Consider the following 21,886-nt stretch of genomic DNA (forward strand, 5'->3'; position numbering starts at 1 on the left):
TGTGTCCTGAGCAAGACACTTCAACCTTGCTCCTGATGGGTGCTGGTTAGCTATACAAGTACAACCCATTTATCATTTATTTATCATATATATGCAAACCTAAAACTATGAGCTGGCTTTTCTAGTTTGTTTTGAAACAAGAGTGATTCAATAAAGGTCAAAGTAAGCCAATAAAACGCTGCTATAGCAGTAGCAACTCATTCATCATCACTGCACATATACACATTTGGTGCTTTATTATTAATGCAAAACATTGACATCAAAATGTGTTGCGAAAAATACACATATTAGAACATTTTATTTGTAGATTTTTATTTTATTTCACACCGAACTTGTAGTCATGCATTAGAAAATGCAAGGTATTGTAAAATGAACCCCTTGCATGTCAGATATGACATCAAACAGCTGAAAAAACTGCTTCATCAAACAGGTCAAGTATAAAAAGCTACATTTAGGAGTCTCCAAGACAAATATTATAAATCTCCACAAATTATTGCTAGTTTCCCCACTCATATTCTTTATACAAGTTATAGTGCTTTATCATCCACCGTATGAATGTTGCAATGGACTAACTAAACACAAAAACACAAAAAAATAGAGGGTTTATTATTCTAAGTTTCCATAATAAATACATACAGTATATAATTTAAAAGGCACATTTGGAAAACAAAATGAAAATATTTCACATTCAACATTTTTTTTTGTTGCTAGATTGCTTTTGGGGTGCATTTAAACAAGGTGATTTGTTTCCCCCAATGTCTTATATGCTATGAAGACTTTTTTTGGAGTTTTTATTAGAATAGGGACTTAGAAGTTGTCTGCATAGATTCTCTGGACATAAATACTGGTCCAAAACTAAGAAATACTGAAAAAAAAATGCACTTTATGCTTCTTTTGGTATATAGTGGGGAAGACACCTGATCATAAGACATGAATGCAATTGGGAACACATAATATACACAAAATATGAGGTCCAGTTTGTAACTTTTTTTTTATGGTATGTATAAATATTAAATATTTGACAGTGGAAAAAATACTGATGTAATTTGAATAAAATGCAGTATTTGTTTGCACTTGATTTTCTTCACTTTTCAAGTTAAAAGCTGGTGCTGACAACCCTCATTCTAGATCCTTCCGCCTCCTATAGTAACATTCCATCAACTTTTCTTCAGAGTTCTTTTTTTTTTTTTTACTGCATACGATCTGTCTGGAGCTGCTGAGGCTGGTACTGGCTGAAGGCAGCGGCGGCAGCGGCAGCACCGGGGGTGGCAGCGGTAGCCAGTGGCTGCTGGACGGCATAGCCGTACCCGGCTGCTGTCATGTAGCCCGTCGGCGCCGGGGAGGCAGCGTAGGGATACTGTTCATAGGCGGCGGCAGCTGCGGCTGCGGCAGTGGCTGCTGCGGAGTACTGGGCGTACGCTGCTCCAGTGTAGTCGAGATAGGGTGAGGTGGCGGCGGCGGCAGCTGTTGCCGTGGCGGAGGAAGGCTGCACGTGAGGAATCATCATACTGGGTTGGACAAACGCCTGAGGGTAGACATAGTGAGCCGGGATCCTGTCAGACACAAACACACACACTGGGGTCAAAGGTGAGCCACGGTGAGTTATTCTTCCAACGAGCAGGTGCAAAAATACATCAGAACACAGCAAATCCATTCATTAAATGAACAACCTAGATAAGAAAAGTTAAAAAAGCAGCACAAGGAAACAAGCGCAATAAAACAAAATCAAACTTTAATCCTAAAAAAAAAAAACCCACAGCGCTGAAAACCGTTGTGACAAAATGCGAGCTGATCGCACAACACCGCAAGGTCAAGAAAGGAAGTGGACGTAATTGTGTCCACCAAACAACAACACACGTACAGGCATGCCCACACATGTTAGGTCCTTCATCAACACAAATAAAAACAACTGCACACAAGTCCACTTCTCTACCGTGTCAACTGTGGTGAATGGAAATCTTGACATTTGCGTGTAATTGAAATAATCCGTTACAGTGTCAAACTGTCCCTATAGCGAAATTGTATACTGTACACAATATAACATTTCAAAATAATATGCCCCAGCTTCGCAGTCAACACGTCCTCCTTTTATTACAGATGAGTGACTTGTTGACACCAGGGGCCTCATGTACAGAGTTGCCTAGCTTTCCTACTAAATATGGACGTGCGATCAAATCCAGTAAAAAGAGTAAAAGTTGGCACTTTTTTTCTGTGAACTGTTAGCAAGCATCACTTAGGTGTAGCGTAAGTATCCACACCTGTAGAAATGTGCGTACGACACCTATGAAGTTCCCTTGAGGCAGCGCACATTTCCACGTCAAGGTCAGTTTTGATGCATCTTAACTCTGCCGTAAAGAAGGGCGTACCGCAGGTATCCACACCTGTAGAAATGTGCGTACGACACCTATGAAGTTCCCTTGAGGCAGCGCACATTTCCACGTCAAGGTCAGTTTTGATGCATCTTAACTCTGCCGTAAAGAAGGGCGTACCGCAGGTTTTTGTGCGTACGCAAGCTTTGTACATGAGGTCCCAGGTCACTGCTTTAGTCCTTGCTCTATAGGCGCCATTATCTTTTCTATGGTCATCATCAACATCTTTGGTGGCATCACACAACATAATTAAGCCAAAGGAAAAGCACGCACGCGCACACACGTAGAGTTAATCCCCACAAAATTGAACGCAAGGTTAGTTTTTGTGTGACTTCCCTGAATATATATACATTTTAGTCGATAGTCAATAGCATTCAGATGTTGCTGTAACACCGGTAGAAGGAGCCAAAGAGTATATTCGGCCCTTCTTTGAACTGTTAGTCACTTACAGAAAATATATAGAGGAGCAGGTGTGCACGGATTATATCTGTCCCGCATTTGGACATACAACTGCAACCTCCATCCCCCCCTCTCTCTCACACACACACACACACACACACACACACACACACACACACACACACACACACACACACACACACACACACACACACACACACACGCCAAGTTGACTGACAGGGGAGGCTGGAAGCAAAGCTATTTTTGCTGCAGTTGTCATGTCCAAAGGACACGCTGATCTACTTCAGTAACACATGGCAGGGCACTCGTCCGCTACAACCACTTTGCCCGAGTCTCTGTGACCTCCCTACCATTGATATCACGCCGTAAGGGTCGGACAAAATAACGGCAACGTTGCTATTAGGATGAATATCTACATCTTTATTATGTAAGGAGACGTTCTAAACGAATTACAATGCCTCGTTCATATTTCTATGGGTCAACACTGAACCGTACAAACATGAGTGTACATTGATACGTTTTATCAATTGCTGTATTGTTATCCTTTTATTATGACAAAAATTATATCGTATATTGTTATTTTGTGATTGCTATCCCTTTTAGACTTGTAATCACTCATATACTGTACATCACTACTATCGCACAAATGCCGTATCGCAATACCATATGACTTATGTGACAATTAAAATGTTGTGACGATATCAAATGATACTTTGTTATTCACGTTGGTGTGAATGTTCATTCGCCGTATCCTGATACTAATGTGGGCAAACTGTTGTGATGATATTGCATGACCCCTAATAGGTATGTGTTTTTCACCCACAATTACTGCATGTTGAGACAGTAGCTATGTGCACATGGACACATTTAATCGGATTAAAAACCTAACCAGAATAAAAATGCTTCATGTAAACACTTCAGTCGGAATATTCTCACCCGATCACACGTTTGGATCAAAATGTAATTCCGGTGGAGACGGGTGGTCAATGCCAAAAATAGTTCACATTGTAGCGCATGAAAACACATCTTCCGAAATTTGGGTTAGAATTATCCTTACTGCGCATGTCTTTGATGTCAGATGTACTTTGTTGGTGGAGAGGGACTAAATGTAATAGTCTCGGAATGAAGCGATTGTCTTGCTGCTGTCACCCCCTCAACATGTACAGAATTAGCGTTGTATACTTTTGAGTTCGTATCTTTAAAACGAGAAAAACAAAAGAATGGCTTGGAGTGTAATGTGTCGATGTAACAATAAAAGTCTTAACAAGCTCTTTTAGCCACGACATTATAGCTAATTCAAGTGCTAACTGCTAGCCTCAGACACATACACAGACAGAATGACATAACATGAAGACGCGCGGCAACCTGTACATAATCACAAGGTAAAAGGCACTGAACAGCTGAAAAAAAAGAGGTAAAACAAAAGTAGTGAACAGAAGGAAAAAATTATAAATTAATAGTGATAACGTTGAACAAGCAGAAATGCGCAAAGCCATGTTTGTTTACAGAGAAAATCACTGCTTAGTCAGCACCTACAGTGAGCAAACTCCTCCAAAAGATGGCACCCGTGGCACAAATAACACAACTTTCTGTTTGTTAGGTTCTCCGCATGTCAAAGTAAAATATTCCGATTTAAGGTGTGATGCATGAAAACGCATGTCATAATCAGATCATTTTTTTCAGGTTCCATGTACACAGTAACATTCTAATCCGAATGTCGATCAGATTAAATAAATGTTGTCAATGTACATGTAACTAATGATTATTAATTGATTAAATATATTGCGTATTGATTAATATACAGTTTCACTGTCGCTGTATTGTGATATTGTTGTGGCCAAAATATTGTGAGGATATCGCATCATGTGTTACTTTTATTCATATCCCCTATAGATATGCATTTATATGGTCTTCTCACAAGCACTGCATATGTATTGATAATATTACACAATCACCATTTTACTATCCATTATATAATCATTATTGTGCACAAAACATGTTATCGTATTTTAGTTCTGTTATTCCGATCTCTTTTTTTATTGTCCTGTCGAGCTTCTCAGGCCAATCATATTATTCCGTGTTATTCCGATCTCTACTAGATATCATGTATATTCTAATAAAATTAGCATACTATCAGTGTCAATGGAAAAAAAAGAGCAAAACAATATCATGTAACAAGAAAAATATATATTCATACTCATAACACTAAACACATTTGTCTTTAAACACATGTATAACTTTTTTTTTAGCCTTTTAAAAAAAAATACACACGTCACAACCAATTATGCAAATAATATGTCGATGTCATTTCGACATCTTCCTGGCAAAGCTCCGTACGCCACAAATTGATTGCTGGTCTGCGGGTAACACTGAATGGATTGGCATCAATTAGGGATGTAGCAATAAACAATATTAAGATTAACCACAGTAAAATTCGACAGTTGGTATTACTGTTTGCAATCCATATTATCAAAAAACTGATTGATAAACACGTTGATAAACTCACGGACAGACTGGTGCTAGCTCATTAACTTAAATGCTAGCATGAAAGCAAGAAATATTAACGCCTTTCCCCATGAAACCCAAATCTAAACATACATAAACATATTACTGTCTGAACAACTAAGATATTTAATTGTGCACATTGAACCTACAAGATGTGCTCTCTTAGAACAGAGTGATCGATAGAACAGTGATCGATATATACTCTGAGGAATATCGACAGGTGTTTTTACGGTGCGTTCAAGGACGGCTGAGCAGAGTAGAACATCACCACGTCCGCCAGAACACTCTTATCAGTGAAGCATTAGCAACACAAAACATGCAAAATAGTGGACTTTATAACAGTGGGTCTATTTATTTTAGTTATTTAAAACATTCAAAGGATTTATAAGTAATTTTTGAGCACATTCAGCAATACGAATATTATCGATAACTTATAATTTTGGCCACAATAACCATGATAAACAATTTTCATATCGTTACATCCCTAGTAATAATACTCAATTATCACACAATTGCTGTATATCAATTATTTATACGTTTACCAAACGTTCTGTATTGTGACACATTGATATCTCGGGCAAATGATCATGTTATTACCCTGCGATCCCACCATTATTGCCCCTACCAGGGTGGGTTGCAGTGCATCCGGAAAGTATTCATAGTGCTTCATTTTTTCCACGTTTTGTTGTTACAGCCAAAATGGAAGATATTCATTCTGTCCTCAAAAATCTACAGACAATGACAATATTATTTTTTGCAAAAATATTGAAAATAAAAAATAAAATTAAATGTACTTAACATGTTTATGAATGTTGTCATTCATCCAGGTCATTCAAATTGATCGCAACTGGACTGTTTGGATTGTCTGAGAAGACGTATCGCCTCTCATCCGAGTAGGCCTAATTAGTTCATGCTCATTGACTTAGGTTGGTCAGATCTAGTGTAGAGGTTGGTGCCAATACCACAGTAGGCTTAATCAGTTCAGTTTTGAGCAGAGGCAGTGAATACTTAAGCACATTTGAAATATCAAGGCTCCATCAGTTCATAAAAGGAAGCTGCTGAGGCTGGTACTACTGAGATATTGGCACAAGCCGCTAGACTAGATCTGACCAATCTAAGTCTAAGACAAGATCTGACCAATCTAAGTCTATGAGCATGAACTCATGAAGCCTACTTGGATGAGAGGCAAAACGTCTTCTAAGACAAACCAAACAGTCCAGTTGCAATCGATTGAATACCCTGAAATTTCAAATGTAGTTAAGTATTCAGTATTTGCTTAATTCTGTGTTGATGCAATTTTGGCAGCAATTACAGCCTTCTCTTTTGGAACACAATGCCACAAGCTTGGCACACCTATCTTTGGGCAGTTTTACTCATTCCTCTTTGCCCATCCCATTTTGCAGCACCTCTCAGGCTCCATCAGGTTGGATGAGAAGCGTTGGTTTTCTGACTAGTTTCCCAGTTCCTGCCGCTGAAAACCATCCCCACAGCATGATGCTGCCACCACCATGCTTCACTGTATGGATGGTATTGGCCTGGTGATGAGCGGTGCCTAGTTTCCTCCAAACATGATGCCTGGCATCCACGCCAAAGAGTTCAATCTTTGTCTCTTCAGACCAGAGAATTTTGTTTCTCATGGTCTGAGAGTCTTTCAGGTGCATTTTGGCAAACATTTTATGAAGAAATGACTTCCGTCTGGCCACTATACTATACAGGCCTAAATGGTGGATTGATGCAGTGATGGTTGTCCTTTTGGAAGGTTCTTCTCTCTCCACAGAGGAATGCTGTATCTCTGACAGGGTGACCATTGGGTTGTTGGTCACCTCCTGGACTAGATGAAGATCAATGCAGCAATGTACAGAGACATCCTGGATGAAAACCAACACTTCCCGTCCAACCTGGTGGAGCTTGAGAGGTGCTGCAAAGAGGAATGGGCGAAACTGCCCAAAGATAGGCTTGTGGAATCGTATTTAAAAAGACTTGAGGCTGTAATTGCTATTAAAGGTGCATCAACAAAGTATTGTGGAAAGGCTGTGAATACTTATGTACGTGTGTTTTTTTAATTTTTAATACATTTGAAAAAAACATTTCATTATGGAGTAGTCTGTTGAATTTTGAGAATAAGGCTGTAACAAAACAAAATATGGAAACATTCAAGTGCTGTGAATACTTTCCGGATGCATTGTATGTCATTTTTGCTTTTGGTTTGTCTGGTGTCAGTTGGAAAAAATAACTGAAAGTTATGAGAATTTTTTTAGAAAATGTCCAAAATTAGATAATTTTGCTCCTTCAATTTTGGGGCTGATCTAGATAATTATGTATACTTTATGAGCTTCAAATTCAGAGTGTGTGTGTATGCTAGACATAAAGATAGTGGACAACTGACAAGAGTGTTTACTCCGTTTTTTTCATACTGCTATAGATAGTTCAAAATGTTATGGTCACATTTTTATTTTATTTTAAAATGTGATAAAGAACAAGTGATTACATTTCGGGGATGGATTCGGGACTTTTTAACATAAAACTTACTTTAGCTAGTGCCTGGCGGAGGTCTACGCTGTCTAGAGCCATGTGAATAGGATAATTGCTTTATATTGATGTATATGGATACTGAATTATCAATCGCTGTATCAATTTTTCCAATTACTATATTAGATATATATTCTCTAGTATGATTAACCCTGACAATATTGTGGAATCATATCATGTTATCCAAACCCCTATTAACTTTATGTATTATCATTATAGGGGTAAAACACTATTAATATCATGTCGTGCTTGACTTTGAGTCCCACTGCTATAAGAGATGTATTGAACTGTTGATAATATAGATAGCAGTTTTTCAATTACCTTTTTTCAAAAGTTTTAAAGCAGTGGTGTCAAAAGTGTGGCTTGGGATGCATTTGTGGCCCGCAGCTTGAGTTTTGTTTGTCTGCAAGATGTTGTGGAAACATTTTTTTAAGACAAAAAGAGCAAAAGAAAAGGTATGAAAAAAAAGGCTAAAAATGTAATAAAAAATGTGAAAGGAGTATGTTGGGGATATTTTGATGTTTTTTAAAAAGCTGCAGACATAATATATAAAAACTTAGTGCCAACTTTGTGTTATAAGTGACAAATCGTATTTTCAATAGTTATTAGTATCAACATTTCAGCTTTTTCTCATTACAATGTTTTTTTTAAATTTTTATTGTTTTTACCGATAATATTTTGCGGGCCAACAAAACCTAAGCTCCTGTCCGCAAATGGCCCTGGCGGAACCCCAAAAATAACTAATAATAGTACACTTTGTCACTTATAACATAAAGCTGACACTAAGTTTTGTCTTTAAAAATATGTACTGTCTATTTTCATAATTTTTTAACAAAATAAATTATCAAAATGGCTTCCGCATACTTTGACGTTTCGTTATGCGGCTCTTGTTGGAAAGAGTCTGGACACTCCTGTTTTAGAGCAAATAACAAATAAAAATGGAACCTGGCCTTTCCTAAATGCATACGATGCGTTTTTCTAGTGAGGAGCTAAATAAAGGTGCTTTGTAAGTGAGCGGACCACATGGTAATCTGCAGCATGAACCAAAGGGCTTCCACCTGTTGTCCACAGCTGAGCGCCGATGCCTGCGCCATGCATTATTAACAGCGCTGCTCCCATTTTCCATACGAATTTGAGAGGCCGCAGAGATCATTGTAGCAGACAGCTGCTGCCTAACAGGCGGATCTTGTGTCTGAACATTTGTCTGTTGACCTGTGGAGGCCGTCAGATGCTTTGTTATCATATAGGTGTACATTGGAACTGACAGCAATGGGTTAATTGAAAGGAAAAACTCCCACATGCAGGCCCTTTGTTTTGTTGCAGGGGAACCAATTGGGAAACCATCTTTTTTTTTTTTACAACAAAACAATCACTTTAAGGTTAACTTCAAAACCGAAGGGAGCAGAATAATCAAAACACAAAGAATTAAAATAATCAACACCCCACTGCAGAGTTACACTTTTCCCTAGCAAAAAAGTATTGATTGAACACACAAAAAACAAAACAACTTCCCATCCCCAGTAGAAATGAGCACACAAGTTAAGCCGAACACCACATCATACTAAAAAAAAACAAAAAAACAAGCACACACCAATCTATGTGCTATGAAAACCAACAAAAACATGAAAAAAGACACCCATGCATCTAGTCACCATTTCTGCTTGTTTGTGTATGTCACAGTTTACAGGTAACACTTTCTGCCCAATGTAGCTATTCCTCAAACCATCTGATATTTTAACCGTTACCCAGCCTGTCGGATCAGAGAGAGACACAGACAAACATCAAGTCAATCCGGCAGTTGGCTAAGGAAGGGGGGTAAAGGACACATGTTCAATTCCGTCACAGTCACTCGTCATCACTCATTTGTCCTCGTTCAGCAGGTGGTGTGCACCAGGGGTCCCCAACCAACCCAACATTTGTTACTTTCTGTGGATAATAAGTAAATGTGGATGTAAATCACTTTAGGACATTGATTTATTTTATTTATTAAAATATACCTCAGGCTGTAAAATATTTTTTTAATAATAACAAGGGTCTAAAGTTTCAAAAACATTTCTACATGTCTGCTGTATTGCGATGCTCATTGAAAAATAACAGTTGAAATGTAAGAAAATTAAGCAAAACAATATAATGTACCTTAAATAGTTTTGTCTTTAAATAAATATAATGTCGGTTTTAGTTTTGTTTTTTTTCCAAAATAAAATACCTAAACTATCTAAATGGCCTCTGTATGCTTTGACTTTTTGGTATGCGGCCCTAGGTGGAAAAAGTTTGGGCACCTCTTGTTCAGAGTAATAAAACGTAGGCATTTTAGGGCCTTTTATGTTATATTTATGCTACAATATTTTCCACAATTGTATTGAAGATATTTCCATTCCCATTAATTTAATTAAATACGACTAAAACAACACTCTGCAGAGAAACTGACTTTGAAACAGCAAAGAAAAAAAAGCAGCGCATGACCCTATTTGCATCTTTTATTTTTTCCCCAGCAATCTAACATAGTTTACCCTTCTTTTTCAGCGCCATTTTGTTTTATATTTTGAATTTGTTTACCGTGTTTAACTTTAATGGGAAAAATTTGGTCCTTCCAGAGCAGCATATATTCCGGTCAGCTCAGCAACATCAGTGTAACACTTCTTGCAGACCATAGTTGTCCAAAAGTTTTCCAGCAAGGGCCGAATACAGAACAATTTAAGGATGCGGGGGCCACTTAGATCATTTTTTTACATTACTAAAAATAATACGATGAAGGTTAATCAATATATGCTGAACTAGCTCAACCAAAAATATACAATTTAACTTTGTGTCATGGGTAACAAAGAAAACTCCAAAACATATACCTTGCGAGAAATTTGTACACATGTTAATCATGAAGACACGTGGAAATCAACTAGCGGTATGCCGATCAATCGGCCATTGATCAGTATCGATCGATTTTCGTGAAAAAGTACATGATTAACGCATTTTAATGCTGATCACAAACTGCAATCTCCTCTGGCTGACACTATTTATTTTTAGTCCAATTACCGTATGTAATCATGTGTCTCCATACACAGTGTGGAGCCTCTCCTCTAAGATAATAATAATCCCCTCTATTACGGCAAATAAACTGTATTTCTTTGTATCTTAAGTATCATTATCAAGTATCATTATCACTGGAGGACAAAGATGAACATGTTACACACCAAGAAAGAGAATAAGAAACTAGTTTTAATATTGCATTGATATTGTTAAGCTGTCACCATAAATACAATGAAATATTTACGGTTAATAATACATGTATTGTTACCGGCCGATCTCACTCATGATTGATCGGTATCGGAATCTGCTGTACAAAACATTGATTGGAAAATCCTTAAAATCAACAACGACAATAAACACATGTCTGCCATTTTGATTTTTAGCATTCATTTTTGGGGGTGAAATGGAGCCGGTTCCATTTTTTGTTCTTTGTTTCTTTAATGTTCTAATCTGGGATGTGTTAATTTTGTCTGAAGATTGTCTCATGGTCCAATAAAAAATTAGCTATAGGACACAAATGGCTCCAGTTTGGACAACCCAAAGACGCAGATTGTTGGCCATTTAGTTTTTTAGCTCCCATTTTTGGAGGGATTGGGGATGTCTCCATTTTCCTTTGTTTTTGTAACGTTCTGACTCAGGATGTGTTTGTTTTGTCTATAGATTATGTCGCGGGCTAATAAAAAAAGATATTTGGGCCGTAGCTTGGATAGCAAATATGTAGACAGTAACATCAGGCCTTCAAAATAAAAGCATGCCAATGAAATAAATAGCCCTAGGGCCGCAATATGAAAATCCCATTTTTGGGTTTCTCTGGTCTAATCAGCGCTTTAGGTCAAAGGTTTGACATTAACGAGCTCACAAAGGTTGGGGACCACTGATGTACACAATTAAAAAAAACAACATATAGACCATTTTTGGAAGGGATTTTGTGACATACCCGTACGGCCTTTGAATGAACGCCGGGTGGATCTGAGGCATGCCAAATGCAAACCCTAGAAAAGGACAAAGAACCATTGTTAAAAAGCCACATTATAGTTCCACATTGTGAGGGATGAGTATCCCATACCCGGCTGTATCACCCTGGGCTTGGCTCCCAGATAGGCCAGGTTCACGTTGGCTTTCCTGCCATCGATGATGGGGTTAGGGTCCTTGCAGGCTCGGTCAGCCGAGGACCGATCAGCCATGGTCACCTACAAGAACACCACAAATAAATGACTACTATGACAGTGACTAGTCCCCAAAACAGGGCTATTGAACTGGCGGATTGGGGGCCAATTCCGGTTTGGTAATGACACCACACAGCCTACAAGTTCAGTTCAAAACTTGGGAGATAAATACTTTTTGCAGCAAATTCTTAAAAAAACCCACTCAAGTTTTCCTGTTGTTCTTAACTTTTTGGACTTGAAGACCCAACTTTTCCACTACAGAAGGACTAGGGGCCCACTCAAATATTATCACTGAATTTGTAATCTTACTCTTGATTTGAATGGTATTCAATCATGGTATTACATCTAACCTACTTACAGTTTAACAGGATAAACATTGTCAAATGATATAAAAGTATGTGTTAATAACAAACATCATCATCATTGCTTAGGTCAGGCTGATTGCAAAATATATATTAATCAAATATACTGCAAAAGAAGGGACTCTGATGAAACAATAACTCACATTTTAATTAAATACACAATTGATACTAATATATATTTCCTAAAAAAAACTTTTAAATTACTTTTTAAATAAAGTGCCAATGAAAATACAGCTTCATCACTTAGTCATCATTTTTGCACTAAAGAAACTTCTCTATGACTTTAGCTCCAGACTTCTTCTGTTTGTTTGATATTGTCATTACTGCCACAAGTGGTGGGAAACTGCATTACAACTAAGTACAGCTGTGGCCCGTACAAACCACAGCTGAGAAACAAGATCTATTTTGGCGGCCTTCAATGGCGTGCTTTGCCCTATGGTTAAGAAAACCTGTAAGATCCTTGCTTTGACATTTTAACCTTGTTAGCAAAAATAAAACACTGAGTAACTGAGGCGTTCCTCAAGACACCCCTTTAGGTACTCTCTTTTTTGTCATTTTTTATGCAGAATAACGTTGTCATTTGTTTCGCCCCATAATTTTATATAGTTTGAAGATGATTCCCCAAGAGCAGCAAAACTTTAAATACTTTTTAAATTTTACTAAACACATTAGGTATATTTGCACAAAGTATTGGTATTGGATTGGTATCGCCGATACCACCCTGAATTTTACTTGGTATTGTATGGGAGAGAAAATCAGTGGCATCGCACATCGCTACTGAGAACTAAGGGGTACTAAAAAAAAATCGTGTCACATCCGAATCACGATTCTTATTTAATCCTATTCCAGATCGATTCATAATTTTCAAAAAACATTTTTTAAATTCCTTTTTTATTACGTTTTAGGATATTTCCATGCTTACTTGGTGCACGTGTACGCCAGTAACAAAAATGTTTTGTAACCTGCAACCTGTTTTGAAAAGGTTTTATTAAAATTACTATACCAAATAATGCACTGCGAGAACCAGGTCTTGAATCTAGGTATGTGTGTAAAATGTTAGAAATTAGATGATTTACATGAAACCAGTATTACCAGGTAGGTATTTTAAAAACAATTCTAGTGATTAAAGTATCATTTTCCTGTGGTAAATATTAAGAAAGCTATAGAGTTTTAAAACCGGTGAAAATGCACACGTTTTGGTCTACTTCAATACAAAGTAGGGCTCAATATTTTAAATGTGAACTTTTGGTCAAAAATGTCTATTTACAAATGTTTTTAAAAAGAAACAGTTATTGCTGAAATTCACAATATTATTGTTGGAAGTGACGGAAAATTTGAGTAAACATGACTGCTCGGACTCAAAGACACTTGTGAGTCACCAAACGGCCAGGCACTTGGCGGGTCCAAAAAATCTGTGTGCCAATCAATCAATTTAAAAGATATTTGGCAGACTCAGATACAGTAAATGTAAAACTTATATAATCACAAGGATTCCAATGAACATTTTACTTACCGTGGATTATTTGCAAACAGTTGTCGAATGTAAATTTGACTAATTGTCAGAGCTTTGTGCCGCGAGTACTTGTTCAATCGAAAAATTAAGATAGTTTAATTAAACTAGGATGTGTTCTACGTCATGAGTATTGGTGTATAGTGGTGATGAAAACAACACAAACACAGTTGAACTCTGAAAACAGCGGTCCTGTTGCTACTCACAATCGCGCAATCAAATGTGAAACGCTCTCAGTGACCACTGCGGAGATCCAGCTAGCAGCAAAAAAACACGTACCTATTGAATTTTCTTGAATTGGGAATCGAATATGAATCAAATCATCAACCCAAGAATCAGATCAGATTGTGAGATGCCCAAAGATTCCCATTTCTACTGAGAAGCAATAATTTTTTCAAGCTGACATAAAAATAAAAAAAAAAGAACTCTTGACCACCACAAACCTGTTTTATGACACCTTTCTTCATCTGTTGTTGTTGTTCCGGGTCACTCGCAAAAGAGGATACGGAAAAAGAGACACTGCACATCTACCCATGTCAAAACATTTGAACAGGCAATAGAGAAAACGGTTTTGGGGAAGTTGGTAGAGTGGCCGTGCCAGCAATCGGAGTGTTGCTGGTTACTGGGGTTCAATCCCCACCTTCTACCATCCTAGTCACGTCCGTTGTGTCCTTGGGCAAGACACTTCACCCCTTGCTCCTGATGGCTGCTGGTTAGCGCCTTGCATGACAGCTCCCGCCATCAGTGTGTGAATGGGTGAATGTGGTAATACTGTCAAAGCGCTTTGAGTACCTTGAAGGTAGAAAAGTGCTATACAAGTATAACCCATTCATCATTTATTTTCCACTCGTTTTAATTCTCATTTTAGATTTTCAAACACATCAATGAAATCAAATAACAGATAATGGATCATTGATGATCTGCTTTCCGTTTTTTCCCCCCTATTAAACCAAAGAAACAGAGAAATAGATTCTTATGTTAAAATAATTTTTCTATTGCAAACAAAAAACTGATTGCCGCGACGTACACAAACCAAAAACTGCAGCAGGAGGAAGAAGAGAACTGCAAAAAAAGACAGTGATTTTCTTTTAATCTTTTGCCGCACACAAAAATAACGTAGCTAAACCAAATATGTAAAAGTTGCAAACTGGTCGCATTGCCCTTGTGACTACAGCCACATTTGAAAAGATCAGATTCCAAACAGATTCAGACTATGACCCACTGGCTGCACACCAAATCTGATTTGTTTGCCCTCGAATGACACTGTTAGATCTATTCGCATCAGATTCCGGCCACAACAGAAGGTAGTCCAAATCCGATTGGAATCTGATCTTTTCAAATGTGACTTCAGTATAAATGGAAATGCGAGCTAAAGGCCACTTGCGTCTTGCAGCCGCCACCAAAAATCACTACACGTGTGGAGGAGTATGCAGAGTCTGTGTCCACATACATTCAGAAGTGCATGCAGGATGTCAGTGTGATCAAGAACATCCCCATACGGGCCAACGAGAAACCCTGGATGAACAGTGAGGTACGTGCAATGCTAAAGACTCGGAACAAGGCTTTCAAGTCTGGTGACATGGTGGCATTAAAATCTGCCAGAGCTAACCTGAACCGTGCCATTAAGGTTGCAAAGCGTGCTCACAGTCAGAAAGTGCAGGACTTCTCTGAGAACCCTACAAACACTAGACGAATGTGGCAGGGCATACAGGTCATCACGGACTATAAAGCTGCCCCCTGTCCCTTTGACAACAGTATCAGCTTCCTAGATGACCTTAACAACTACTTTGCAAGGTTTGAGGCACTTAACACCACTCCGGCGAGAAAATCCATCCCTCGCCCTGATGAGCAGCCGCTCAACCTGGATATAGCGGATGTCCGGAAAACCCTGAGGAGAGTGAACCCCCGGAAAGCACCGGGACCTGATGACATTCCGGGCAAGGTGCTTAAGGGATATGCAGACCAGCTGGCTGGGGTTCTCACAGACATCTTCAACATCTCGCTGACCCAGGCTGTGGTACCATCATGTTTTAAGACGGCCACAATCATTCCAGTGCCAACAAAACCCACAATCTCCTCCCTCAATGATTACCGCCCCGTTGCACTCACCCCCATCATAATGAAGTGCTTCGAGAGGCTGGTAAAGGAATATATTGTCTCCAGACTTCCCCCCACATTTGACCCATACCAGTTTGCTTATCGCCCTAACCGCTCCACAGAGGACGCCATCTCCTCTGCACTCCACCTGAGCTTAGAACATCTGGAAGGAAAGGACACACACGTGCGGATGTTGTTCCTGGACTTCAGCTCAGCATTCAACACCATCATCCCGCAGCAATTGTTGAACAAACTGGCCCCCCTTGGATTCAGTACCCCCTTTGCAACTGGCTGCTTGACTTCCTCACAGACAGACCCCAGTCTGTGAGAGTGGGCAACAACACCTCCAGTGCCATCTCCCTGAGCACCGGCTCCCCCCAGGGCTGCGTCCGGAGTCCGCTGCTGTTCACGTTGATGACTCATGACTGCTGCGCTAGGTCCACTACTAACCCCATTGTGAAGTATGCAGACGACACGACAGTAGTGGGCCTCATCCGTGACAACGACATGGACTACAGGGAGGAGGTGAAACATCTGGTTGATTGGTGCAGAACCAACAACCTGGTCCTGAATGTCAACAAGACCAAGGAGATCATCGTTGACTTCAGGAAGCACCAGTCCAGCCACGCTCCACTCTACATCAACGGCACAGCGGTGGAGATAGTAAGCAGCACCAAGTTCCTGGGGGTGCAGATAACTGACAATATGACCTGGTCCCTACACACCGGAGATCTTGTAAAGAGAGCTCAGCAGCGCATGCACTTTTTGCGTCAGATGAAAAGAGCACAGCTCCCTCCCCCCATTCTCAGCACATTCTACAGAGGCACTATAGAGAGCCTGCTGACCAACAGCATCTCTGTCTGGACTGGAGCCTGCAATGCCTCAGACTGGAAGTCTCTCCAGAGTGGTGAGGACGGTGGAAAAGATCATCAGGACTCCTCTTCCTCCTATCCAGGAGATCGAAAAAGCCGCTTCCTGACCAGGGCTCAGAAAATCTGCAAAGACTCCTCCCACCCCCACCATGGACTGTTTTCACTGCTGGACTCTAGAAAGAGGTTCCGCAGCCTCCGAAGCAGAACCTCCAGGTTCTGTAACAGCTTCTTCCCTCAGGCCGTAAGACTCTTGAACACATCATAATTAAATTAAATTATCCCCTCAACTCCCCCGAAAATGGATTAATTCGCTGGAATAAAAAAGACAATACAACATACATCCATAAACGTGGACGCATGTGAAAAAGTGCAATATATTAATCTGTACAGTAATCTATTTATTTATTTAAATATATGTATATATATTTGTTTATTTTATATATATATATTATATATATTATTTATATATATTTATTTATTTATATATGTACCTTATTGCTTTTTTATCCTGCACTACCATGAGCTTATGTAACGAAATTTCCTTCTTATCTGTGCTGTAAAGTTCAAATTTGAATGACAATAAAGAGGAAGTCTAAGTCTAAGTCACCTTTGGGCGAACTACGTCATTGGTTTGTGCGGTGAAAGACGCAGCCTGCCAGTGCAAGTGGATACGTCATCACGACATCCGGTTTCTGTCAATAGTGCGCAAATAATAGGCTATATGTAAAATATGAAGATATATACATATATTATATACTTGAATTTCGAAGATATAGCGATTGTTGAAGGACTGAAAATTACTTGTACGCTGAGACGTTTTTGCTTACATGCTACGTACATTGCATAAGTTGTTTACGCAAGTGAGTTGAAAAATATATCACTAACATAGAGCCATGCTGATGTCTGTTTCTCCTCAACTTAACAGCCTTAAAAAGATTGTAACCCCTTCCAAATATATTACCCATTATATGTATATATATATATACCGTATATATTAATTCATACATTACTTTAATTTATTTTCACGTAAAAAAACACTCTTTTAAATGTGTGGCGAGATGTATTTATTTTTGTAGTAATAGTAGCAGCGACTTCCTTGTTCATTTACAGAAATTGGTCGGCATCCTTATGTTTTTACTTTATCAAACTGCGTATGCAAGTGACGTCGAGGCTACATTGGCTATTGAGGCCAATGTGGACAATTTGGCCACATTGTCATCCCATTGGGTTGAGTTTTTTCTTGCCCTGATGTGGGATCTGAGCCGAGGATGTCGTTGTGGCTTTTGCAGCCCTTTGAGACACTCGTGATTTAGGGCCATATAAGTAAACTTTGATTGATTGATTGATTGATTGACTGATTGGGGCCTGTGCGCGTTCATACTGGAGTCTGGTAAAGATCACATTTTACTTGAAGTGTTAAGAGTCAGCTGGAAAAAATCTGATTTGGGCCACTTGCAGTGTAAACATAGTCGATGTGACCCACATATGAAGCGAAAATATCAGATTTGAAAAACTTTGGAGTGTTCAGACTGGCAAAAAAATATCTGATCTGTGTCACATGAGGGCAAAATAATAACATTTGGTGTCATTCATGCACGAGTGCAGTGATTCTCAAACTGTGGAGTCAAAGTGGTACGCAGGCTTCATCTAGTGCATGGGTGTCAAACTCATTTTAGATCGGGGGCCACATGGAGGAAAATCTACTCCCAAGTGGGCCGGACTGGTAAAATCACGGCACGATAACTTAAAAATACAGACTAATTGAGATTGTTTTCTTTGTTTAAAAATAGAACGACATTCTGAAAATGTAAAAATCATAATGTTTTTGGTTTTTTTTACACTTACATGTTGCGGTTAATAGTATTCTATCTTTATTTGTCGTTATTTATACTTTCTGAATAAATTATGTGATAATGTGCATCAGTCAACTCATTGGTGTTCATTTTCAATCTATCAAGATAAAAAGATAATATCAAAATGAAATTACAGGATGTTATTTTTGTAGTTTGCTAATTTTCCTTGACTGGTGCACTAGCATCATGAGGTTTATTTCTTCTTTTTTTTTTTTTACATATGTAGCATCATCTACAAAGAATCGCTATTGCGACATCTAGTGGACACATTTAGAACAGCAGTTTCTTTCATTCAAAAATTTTGGCTGATTTTTATACTTAGCAAACTCATCCCGCGGGCCGGATAAAACCTGTTCGTCGGCCTGATCCACCCCGCGGGCCGTACGTTTGACACCCCTGATCTAGTGGTATGCCACAGAACCTCCGATTAAATATTCGAACACAGTGTTACTGTTCAAACTGAGTGTTGATCACTAAAGACACTTTTAACTGCTGCTGTGACCCATGGTCACCTCCATATTTATACTGTTGACTGTGAATCACAATGTCCCTGACACAAGGCTGAAGCTTAGAGGTGACAGAGCTTTCGCCGCTGCTGCTCCCAAGCTCTGGAACGACTTACCTCTGAGTGTTAAGACAGGCCTCCTCTCTTCCTGTTTTTAAATCACTCTTAAAAACATACTTTTATTCCATGGCTTTTAACACTGAGTGATCTCCATCCTGCTATGGCGTCCCACAATGCACCTGCTGTGAACCTGTTTTTTATGTTCTATTTTTTTAATCGTGCTCTGTTTGTGTTTTGTTGTGCTTGCTCGTTTCTCTTGTTTTATCTTTTAACCTGCCTGTTGTACAGCACTTTGGCTACCCCTGTGGTACATTTTAAATGTGCTTTATAAATAAAGTTGATTTGATTTGATTTGATGTGCAATAATGTTATGTTACTCACTGTGCCTTGTATATAATTTATTTTTATTTTAGCTCAGTACCGTGTGACTTGTTGAAGGGTGGACTAGCAAAGTAAAATTTTCATTGTACGGCAAACTGTCCGTTTAACTGTGCATATGACATTAAGCAATCTTGAATCTTGAATCTAATGTTACAGCGACCAAAACATCAAATATACTTGTTGAATGTAACCTGTCTTGTTTTTAATTAATATTTAGGCCTACCACACTACTGTATTTTAATGTTGGTCATCATGGTGGTATTTGGAAAGCGCTTCTGAGGTTCTTGGGGAAAAAAGTCTTAAAACCACTGCACTAGTGTGGGTGAAGTGTCTTGCCCAAGGACACAACGGCAGTAACTCTGAAAGCGAAAGCTGGATTCGTACCAGGAACCCCTCAAGTTTCTGGACAGCCGTTCTAGCTTTCAAGAAATGTGTCCCCTCAAGACAATTGAGTTGAATATCCAGGACTACATTACAAGATAACCACAGCATTATAGGGAATGATTATGCTGCTATACTCACAAATCCAGCACTCGGGGCGTACGTATGACACCCCTGATATAGTGGTATGCCACAGAAACCCCGATTAAATATTCGAACACAGTGTTACTGTTCAAACTGAGTGTTGATCACTAAAGACACTTTTAACTGCTGCTGTGACCCAATGTCACCTCCATATTTATACTGTTGACTGTGAATCAGAATGTGCAATAATGTTATGTTACTCACTGTGCCTTGTATATAATTTTTATTTTTTATTATTTTAGCTCAGTACCGTGTGACTTGTTGAAGGGTGGACTAGCAAAGTAAGATTTTCAATGTACGGCAAATTGTCCGTTTAACTGTGCATATGACATTAAGCAATCTTGAATCTTGAATCTAATGTTACAGCGGCCAAAACATCAAATATACTTGTTGAACGTAACATGGGGACAGCGTGGCGAAGTTAGGAGAGTGGCCGTGCCAGCAACCTGAATGTTCCTGGTTCAATCCCCACCTTCTACCAAACTCGTCACGTCCGTTGTGTCCTTGAGCAAGACACTTCACCCTTGCTCCCGATGGGTCGTGGTTAGGGGCTTGCATGGCAGCTCCCGCCATCAGTGTGTGAATGGGTGAATGTGGAAATAGTGTCAAAGCGCTTTGAGTACCTTGAAGGTAGAAAAGCGCTATACAAGTATAACCCATTACCATTAACCTGTCTTGTTTTTAATGAATATTTAGGCCTACCACGCTACTGTATTTTAATGTTGGTCATCATGGTGGTACTTGGAAAGCGCTTCTGAGGAGGTTCTTGGGGAAAATAGTTTTAAAACCACTGCACTAGTGTTGGTGAAGTGTCTTGCCCAAGGACACAACAGCAGTAACTCTGAAAGTGAAAGCTGGATTCGTACCAGGAACCCCTCAAGTTTCTGGACAGCCGTTCCAGCTTTCAAATAATGTGTCCCCCAAAACAATTGAGTTGAATATCCATGACTACATTACAAGATAAACACAGCATTATTGGGAATGATTATGCTGCAATACTCACAAATCCATAACCCCTGGACTTCCCAGTCTGCCGGTCTGTGATGACCACAGCCTCCTCGATGTCCCCAAACACCTCAAAGTACTTTCTGAGACTGGAATCGGTGGTGTGATAAGGGAGACCTCCCACAAAGATCTTGGTGAAGGTGGTGTCTTTCTGGGCTGAATGCATCTTCTTTCTGTGAAGTTATTCTTACTTAAAAAAAAAAAAAAAGAAAGATAAAAAAAAGTGCTCAGATGAGGTGAAGAAACGTCTGAGTTGAGGGAGTGTGTGTGTGTGTGAGTGTGAGTGTGAGAGTGTGTGTGAGACAGGGCAAGCAAGTCCCCCGGCAACGCAGTGGAGCTAGCAAAGCAGCAGCAGCAGCAGGAGGAGGAGGAGGAAGAGGACACCTGTTAGTTCGTTGCCCACTTGTCAAGAGTGTCTATGTAACTCCACCCAGGTGGCTACCATCTTAGGCCTGCCACATAGCGACGCAAAGCCCTTGAAAAAAACGAGTGTTGTCCAAAAAAAGTCGCCGTCAAAAAGTGTGTAAATCAACTTGCTGTACGTCGCATCGAGTTTTTTTTTGTTTTTTTTGGCGTGGTTAAGATCAGGCGGTGCCTGTGCGCACAGCGCCCTCTGCTGGCCGGAGGTGGCGGCGCGCGCACACACAAACAGAGGCGCTTAACGTGAGCTAATTGGCCCCCTGGTGAGCTCTGACTAGAGGAA

The 21,886-nt window shown here is 39.4% G+C and overlaps 1 protein-coding gene across 2 annotated transcripts; it reads right to left on the reverse strand.

Annotated features, from left to right (window-relative positions):
- Nucleotides 1–359: 359 nt before the first annotated feature.
- rbm24b (RNA binding motif protein 24b) lies at nucleotides 360–21,829 on the reverse strand. 2 transcript variants are annotated; one of them, XM_061953985.1, is made up of 5 exons: nucleotides 21,182–21,829; nucleotides 14,329–14,352; nucleotides 11,914–12,037; nucleotides 11,785–11,839; nucleotides 360–1,553 (listed from the first exon to the last, which is right to left on the reverse strand). In XM_061953985.1, exons 1-5 carry the CDS (start codon nucleotides 21,347–21,349, stop codon nucleotides 1,190–1,192), a joined length of 735 nt encoding a protein of 244 aa, XP_061809969.1. In that variant the 5' UTR covers nucleotides 21,350–21,829; the 3' UTR covers nucleotides 360–1,189. The 2 variants fall into 2 exon arrangements, with proteins under 2 accessions (XP_061809969.1, XP_061809977.1); XM_061953993.1 differs by lacking the exon at nucleotides 14,329–14,352 and having other exon boundaries at nucleotides 371–1,553; nucleotides 21,182–21,775.
- Between the last annotated feature and the right edge of the window lie 57 nt (nucleotides 21,830–21,886).

This window comes from Nerophis lumbriciformis, linkage group LG04 (genome assembly GCF_033978685.3).
Source record: "Nerophis lumbriciformis linkage group LG04, RoL_Nlum_v2.1, whole genome shotgun sequence".
NCBI classification, from domain to species: domain Eukaryota; kingdom Metazoa; phylum Chordata; class Actinopteri; order Syngnathiformes; family Syngnathidae; genus Nerophis; species Nerophis lumbriciformis.